Here is a 7853-nt window from a genome sequence, read left to right as displayed (position 1 = left end):
GTGGCAGTCCACAGGGGAAAGCTGCAATTGTCCACGGGACGGGGCGACAACGGTGAGTATGGGAGCGAAGACTTGCTGGAACGACGGGAGTGCTACAATGGCCTGGTGTGCAAGCACGAACAACAACCCCCGTGTTGCAATCGTAGGCGGCAAACAAGAAGAGGCTACACGATGGTGCTGCCGGGGCCGACAACACTGACGAATGCACTTGTTGTGTCTCTCGGAGGAGCACCCGAATGGGAGGCGCGCTGGCCGTGATGACCTTGCTTCTCTCCCCTGCGAGCGTCATTGTGATTTGAGGGAAGAAGAAAAGGATGTGGGGTTGGGGATGAAGAGGAATCAAATCTAATGGTTGGGAGACAACTCATCCGGCACTTGGCATGCGACCGAGTAAATGGCGCCTAGCACCCCCTGCCAAGGGTGTAGTTATATCTCAGTCGACAAGTGAGATAACATGTAAGAAAGGAAAAAGAAAAAGTAGCACGAATCTTAATGTGAGATCTTATGAATATAGCATTGACTGAGACTTAACCAAATCTTAGTTGAGTGACATCATAGCAAGACTTGAAAAAAAGTGCAAGACTCATGCTGGCCATATAACAAACAAAAGTGGCACTAAGAGCATCTCCAATAGAAGATGAAAATTTGAAGATGTAAAGGAGATGTAAAACTTTACATCTTCTAAAAGTGCCTTTTGCATCTCTAAAAGAGAGACAACTCCAACAGATGATACAAAATGAAGATGTAAAAGAGCAACTCCAATAGATGATGTATAATTAGTGATGTGAACTAAACCTACCGTTGATATTGAACCTACTGTCGAAACTGAACCACCGATCAAAATGGTCAATGCTCTCGCACGCCGACGGCCAGATTCTCACGCGCCGCCGGCTGCCGATTAAATCGAGTTGCTGCTCCTTCTCACCTCCTCCTCTGTTGCACACTGCTAGCAGCTGCTGCCGCTCCTCCTCTGCCCCAGCTACTCCTCGTCATCTCCTCCTTCGTGGACACCATCGGCCGGGTCATGTCCCGGGTCGACGTCGAGGTTGAGCAGCGCGGCCATGAGCGCGTGACCGCCACGCGCGTCCGGCAGCCTCCTCTACTCGCGGCCGCTCCTATGCTCTAGCGCGACCATTGGCCGAATTCGGGCGGCGGGGATGGCCAACGATAGACTGAAATGGGTAGGGATGGGGTCGGAGTTGGCCGAAATCGGTTGACAGCGACGGGCGAAAGAGGATGTGCGGCGGCTGTGAGCGCCGATTTGGTGGAGGGCGGGGGCGCAACAGCGGTGGAGCCGGTGGCGCGGCCGATGGAGCGCCGGGATCAGGCGGCGGCGTGACATTGTGGGCCGGGCAGGGCGGCGACGCATGGCGGCCAGGCAGATAGGAAATGAAATAAATTGGGTAGTTGACTCGCGGACAGGTTTTTACATCTTCCATAGTTGGAGATACAAATTTGCAACTCATGGTGTCGTTTTTTACATCTTCGAGAGGCGATTTTTTTTAACATCTTCGAGAGGCGATTTTTTTTTACATTACATCATGTGTTGAAGAGGGGTTTTGAGGCCATGAAGATGCAAACATTACTTATTTTTAGGTGCGCGCTACGGGCTGATCTTTTTTAAAAAGATATGTCAGCCGAGCGTTACTATCCACCATTACAACAGCTTTGTTGTGAAAATTTCTTACGGAAGACATCTTGTTACAGTTATTTTTGCAACAAACATCTTTCTACAGTTTTTTTAGAATTTTTCTGCAACAACCGTCTTTTTGTGGATTATTGATTATATTTCTACAAAACAAAGCCCCATCTTGTTGTGGATTATTTTTTGCAAGAGGAGCATCACAATAGTCGTTCGCTGTCAAGATTTGCAATAACACGCTTGCACTTGCCTTTATACAGAGGACGCATGCACTTGCCTTTAAACTGAGGGCGCGTGACACGCAATAGAGGTGATGGACGCGTGATGATCATCAGCCGACTGAGCGCGCAATCGTTTTCCTTATTTTTACATCTAAATCATCTATTGAAGATGTCTAACATTAGAACTTACTCTGTTCGTTCGGAATTACTTGTCTCGGAAATGGATGTATCTAGAATTAAAATATGTCTAGATACATCTATTTCTGCGACAAGTAATTCCGAACGGAGGGAGTAGCTACCAGTGCTACCCCAAGAGAATCAATCTAAGAGAATAAACGAAGAAACTAATTTAAAAGTTTGCGCATTATCTTCCAAAACTTGCTGACCCTCAGTCAGATCTGCAGAGAGCACGGGCGGCGCGCATCAACGCCGCCCCGGCCGCGCCGCGCATCCCTTGCTTCCTCCTAGGACGACACGCCGTGGCCCGTCGACAGCCTCTGTTTCTTCTTCCTGCCGCCGATGCTCGCGTCTTCCTGCGTCGTCGTCCATGGCCCTTCCTCCCCTCGCCTCCCATCACTTCCCTTGGAGTCAAGGCCGGGGCCGGAGGCGGACCCTGGGCGACAGGCCCTTGGCGGCGTCCCAGAGCCCATCGCCGATGAACACCGCTTGTTCACACCCTTGTTACAGGACGGCCGTGCCTGCGCAGACGTAGGTCCAGAGGTACAGGATGGACTCGGAGCCGGGGCCTGGACCCGGCGGCCCATAGGTGGCGCACCGCCGAACCCGCCGGCGACGAGGTCGGCCTGGAACATGTCCACGAACAGCTGCTGCAGCTCCTCGAAGCTATCCTGCAAAGTCATCACGTCACGTCATCAATAATATCCACACAAGCCACAGATCTGAGCTTGCAATGCACGCCGCAATTTCAGAACGTGATCAGCGCTTCAGGAGGACTGGCTTGCTTACGGTTGGCGTTGCCTGGCTCATCATCTCGGCCATCTCCCCGAAGAAGCCGCCCATCCCCGACACCTGCAACCATAGATAGAGGTCCGGTAAATAACCGAATTGGCTCGATCACAACGGAACATGATTAATCAGGGGCACGGTAGAGCACATGTTGCTCGTCGAGGCGGTCGTCGTCGCTGTCATAGACGCCGACGTCGTAGAGGAGCCGCTTGCCGGAGTCGGAGAGCACTGCGTGGCACAACATTGGAAACAGAGGAGGCCCCGTACGCGGCATATGAGTTTTACACACGCAGGTAGGCGGCAGCAGCAGAAAGATCTGCTTATTCGCCATGGAGATAACTTTTAGTTGTGCTTCTGAATGAAAGCACGTAGAACAGAAGAAGATAGTGAAATGGAGAAATCGTGACCGGAGTATGCGCTCTGGATCTCCTGGAACCGCTCCTTGGCCTCCTGGACGCGCGCCGAGCTGCCGGACGCGGAGCACCGGTCCGGATGCCATGTCTGCCACAACAAGATCGAAGAGAATGATCTGATTACAGACAGATTCACGGCACATCAACTCGGATTAGTCCAGATACGCGACTTGGACTCACCATGGCGAGCCTCCGGTAGGCGAGCCTGAGGTCGGCGTCGGAGCACTCCTTCTTGAGCCCCAGGACGGCGTAGAGGTCGGCGTCGGCGACACCCAGTTGCCGGTGGTCGACCATGCCGCCGGTACCACCTTCTTCACGTACGGTCGCTGTCGAGCTTGTCGCCGACTCGCCGGGGCGTTGTCGGCAGCTAGCTGGCCGGAGGCGCGCGAAGGCGAAGCGGAGAGCAGGAGCGTAAGGTGGCGTACGAAGGAACGAACGTTCACGAGCGGACGAGGTGGGCCGGCCGGTGTCTGTCTGTAACTCTCTTTCTGTACTCTGCCTTGGCAGCAAGTTGCGTGGGTAGAACGTACCAGAAGAGAAGCGTGTGGTAGTCTCGTGGAGTGGTGGGGTCTCCACCCGCCGCCGGAAGCCTCCAGAAGCGTTGAGAGGGTGGTGAGACCGACGGCCGGCTGACTGGCTTTTATTTCGTTAAAAAAAATGGGGCGGGAATTTCCGCTTTATGGAAAAACTGCAACGGGATGCTTCGTATGCGTACCAAAGTAGAAAGATACCGCAGATTGACACAACCCAGATGAGGAACGGAACGGTGACTAGGTTGGAGTATACCGTTCATCCACGAGCGAGGAAAAGGCACTCCACCATTTTTTTGAAGTACGCAATCGTGTACCTTAGCTTTATAAAAAGTAAAAAATACATACAAGAGAGAGATTACAGCAAGGCATAAGCAGCACACACAAGCGCCAGCCGGCCTAGCACGCTCCAATCCTAAAACACAACTCGACTACTCACAGAATATGCTAACTTCATGTGCACCCGCTCTAACCCAGGACCTAAGCTCATCGAAGATTTGGCTAGTGAAGATGGCCACTATCAAGCTTACCCTTGACGGACCAAACACCAATCCGTTTTGATGTTTCCATAAGTGTCAACAAATGAGCATTACAACCGAGTCAAAACCCTTCATGTTCGCCTTTGGTATACGCAAAGTTTGTTTTGGGGTTCCTCGAAGAACTTTGCTTGGTTTGTTCCCGTGACCTTTATGTTTACTTGTCAAGGAGGGTCGACGTTTGTTAGTCCTCACCTAGTATCCACATGTGCTTGGAACATGTGTTTTCTCCTTCCTGTGTAGCATAACGGTTTGTGGCTCAACCACTTTGCTCTATATGTGTTATATGACTATGTTAAATGCTTCCGCTTGTGACATTAAATGTATGCCCTGTTTATCCAATTGTCGGTCATGGATGTCCGACGGTACAAAGGAGGTGCTGCCGGATTTTCCCACGAGCATGCTTTGGTTTGTGTGTGCTCTTGGTGGTAACATTCCTTCTTACAAGGAGGGGTGCTATAGTTTCAACTTCGTCAACAAAATGAATGCGTGGCCCATTCGAATGCTTCTTAAATTATTAAATTTATATTTTAACACCAATTGTACTAAAGTTGTGTCAATTAATTTAGGTCAAAGGGAGTAGTTTTCCATGGTATAATTTTATGTGGTATGACTCGTATATTTTTGGTCAAAGATATATCATGAAATACTGAGCTTGTAGAATAAAAAAATAAGACCAGAGGGCATATTTTTGTAGAAGGAGATGAGAAACACGGTTGATATCCGCTCCCCTTAGGGATCAAACCTTGCTGGTTTATGTACAAAAAAATATATCATGTCTTGATCAATTGCTAGTATGCCATATTTAGAAACAATCCCTAATAGAAGGAATAAGAGAACGACCCAACGGAAGAAGAAGCATTTTCAATCGCGTCACCACCAACGAGCGACATGTTGTGGAGGAGGTCATCGATGTTGGGAAAGAAGTCGACATCGGGGAAGTAGTCCTCATGGTGTGCAGCCATGACAGAGAAGTATCCAGCAGTCGCGCGAGAGCGCTGCACAAAAATCTAATCACCGCTCCCGTACAGGATTACAAGACTCGGATTTCGAAGGCCTGCTTTCTCACTTTGCGTTGCACGCCGAGAAGCGAGAAGAGAAAGCGATAGGCGGCACAACACTTGAAACCATGAAGCAGGTATACTGGAATAGATGAAATAACAAATGTCTACACAAGAGGAGTGACCTCTCTTATACACTACAGTCACAACTGTATGGTTTCGTTTTCCACTAACGGAAAAATGTTTTGGTTTCTTTCTTGCGTGACAGGCAACACACACATTTGGCATGGGTACTAGGGTGGTTCGATCACAAAACATAACCCGGGCGGTGAAGGAGGATTGTGCGGGTATGTGACCTCTTCTCAACCTCTTTATGGTGTGTGGAACGGTCCATCTTTTGTGTTGGTTAGGGATGTAGGCGGACATTTTCGCTGTGTCCGTGTCGGACGGAGATACACTAATCACTGTATTTTAGAAAGTTAAATCTCATAAATTTTGACCAAGTTTTTAAAGAAAAAACAATGCCAAGCATATATCATTAGATTCATTATAAAAAGTAGTTTCATATTTTATATATTTGATTATGTAGATATAAATAGCTTACTTTGATTAAAGTTTGCAAAGTGCGACTTAGAAAAAAATCTATACACACTATATCATGAAACAGAGGGGGTATTTATAACCTGCTCGATATGCTCTTCTGGGGTGGTTTGATCTCCAACGTATGTAGTCCTTTATTGAAAACTCTAAAAATATTTATATTTAGTAGCGGAGTGAGTATAATATGAAACTGCGTGTAATGATATTGATTTGATATTGTGAATGTTGATTTTTTTTCTGAAATATTGGTCATTCTCAATAAAGTTTGACTCAAAAAAAAAACTTATGTGCGGAGAAAAAGAAACGGATGGACCACTACTAGACGTTGGATAAGATGTGGAAACCTGCTCAATTGCTGAAACTCCACTGCTGAAACCTGCTCAATTGCCTTTTTTTGTGCAGTACTGAAGTGTCTACGGGATTCGAGAAAGTTGACCGAAATGGACAGGAGAGAGGAGATATTATTAATGTGGCCGGTCTCGGGAAAGTTCCCGGCTTGCCGGCCCGGCCATTGCACCGCCACCGTCTACGTGGCCGCCAGTAGCCGACCACGCGAAAAAGCGCAGTCGTCTAGCATCTCTTGTGTGCATGCACCTGGCCAGCCTCTCGAAGCTTCCTGTCCCTCCACTTTTTTAACCCCCTCGAGAAGAGCCCACTTCATTCATTCCCTACTGTCGCGTCTCCGTTTTGAAAAGTGTCGACGCCGTTTGAAATCAGGGCCGCAGGAAGCACGTGCTGATCGGGCAGAAGCGTGGGCGATGACTAGGATCGGACTGCGCCACAAAATTGTGCGCAAACCAGGGTTGTACCGGCAGCCTCCTTCTAAACATTTGGCTCACCAATGGTTTTGACTACTAGCAATGTTTATTATGGCTCACCAATGGTTTTGATTACTGCCACATACCCATCTTAATTAGAGGCATCTGTCACTAGACATTTCTCACATGACACGCTGAAATGGAGAAGGTGGCAGGGTTTAGCTAGTGTCGTTCGAATTCTTCCGTTGTGCATTCGCGGTCTTGGAATCTCCTACTGAGCTCATGGTTACGAATGACTGGATTTCATATGTTTGCAAGTGTTCTGTTTATTTCTTCATTGTACCTACACTTTAACTACAGCAGAGTACTTGGAAATGAAAACTTTATGGGTAATTTGGTTGTTATGTCACCTATGGCTAGACGACGGTGCAATGCTGTAACACCCCGGATGTAACTTGCCATATTTGTAACTCTAACTCTTGCCATTTCCGGCTATATGTTATGATATTTCCTTCGTGGTCGGGTTTTGTTTTTTGTTTTGCATTTTGTTCATGTCATGCATCCCATATCATGTCATAATGTGCATTGCATTTGCATACGTGTTCGTCTCATGCATCCGAGCATTTTCCCCGTTGTCCGTTTTGCAATCCGGCACTCCCACCTCCTCCGGCGCACCCTCTTGTTTTCTTTTCATGAGCGGGTGTCAAACGTTCTCGGAATGGACCGAGGCTTGTCAAGTGGCCTTGGTATACCACCGGAAGACCACCGGTCAAGTTTCGTTCCATTTGAAGGTCGTTTGGTACTCCAACGGTTAACCGGGTAACCGCAAAGTCCGTTTGTGTGTTGCAGCAAAACCCCTCTCTAAACAGCCCAAAACCCATCAAAATCTCTTCCATGCTCTAGGTCGTTCGATCACGATCGTGTGGGCAAAAACCGCACTCCATTTGGAGCCTCCTAGCTCCCTCTAGCTATAAATATGTGCACACCTCCTCCAAATCCCGGATCAAACCCTAGAAAACTTCCCCGCCGTCACCGGACGTGTCCGCCGCCACCGGACGTGTCCGCCGCCACCGGACACCTCCCCGCCGCCGCGCCCGACCACTCCCAGCCTGCCACGTCAGCGCCGACCGCCTCAGCCGCGCCTCTCCACCGCGGGCCCGCCGTCGCCCAGGGCAGGCCCGCCCGG

The 7853-nt window shown here is 49.1% G+C and overlaps 1 protein-coding gene across 2 annotated transcripts; it reads right to left on the bottom strand.

Moving 5' to 3' along the window:
- Positions 1–1967: 1967 nt before the first annotated feature.
- LOC123168847 (chaperone protein DnaJ) lies at positions 1968–3823 on the bottom strand. Of its 2 annotated transcripts, XM_044586708.1 has the most exons (5): positions 3423–3823; positions 3237–3330; positions 2978–3057; positions 2830–2892; positions 1968–2711 (listed from the first exon to the last, which is right to left on the bottom strand). In XM_044586708.1, the coding sequence occupies exons 1-5, from the start codon at positions 3534–3536 to the stop codon at positions 2328–2330; spliced, it is 735 nt and encodes a 244-aa protein (XP_044442643.1). In that variant the 5' UTR covers positions 3537–3823; the 3' UTR covers positions 1968–2327. The 2 variants fall into 2 exon arrangements, with proteins under 2 accessions (XP_044442643.1, XP_044442642.1); XM_044586707.1 differs by lacking the exon at positions 3423–3823 and having other exon boundaries at positions 2978–3330.
- Positions 3824–7853: the final 4030 nt, after the last annotated feature.

This window comes from Triticum aestivum, chromosome 7D, assembly GCF_018294505.1.
Source record: "Triticum aestivum cultivar Chinese Spring chromosome 7D, IWGSC CS RefSeq v2.1, whole genome shotgun sequence".
In the NCBI taxonomy this organism is placed as follows: domain Eukaryota; kingdom Viridiplantae; phylum Streptophyta; class Magnoliopsida; order Poales; family Poaceae; genus Triticum; species Triticum aestivum.
Note: the sequence above shows the minus strand (reverse complement) of the source record. Positions and strands in the feature narration are given on the sequence as shown.

What these genes read in the sequence shown, in the direction of transcription:
- LOC123168847 (XM_044586707.1), bottom strand. Translation starts at nt 3,328, where the DNA reads ATGGCATCCGGACCGGTGCTCCGCGTCCGGCAGCTCGGCGCGCGTCCA. An exon ending in ACCGCCTCGACGAGCAACAT is followed by an intron (nt 2,893 to 2,977) that starts GTGCTCTACCGT and finishes CTATGGTTGCAG; the next exon opens with GTGTCGGGGATGGGCGGCTT. An exon ending in TGAGCCAGGCAACGCCAACC is followed by an intron (nt 2,712 to 2,829) that starts GTAAGCAAGCCA and finishes ATGACTTTGCAG; the next exon opens with GATAGCTTCGAGGAGCTGCA.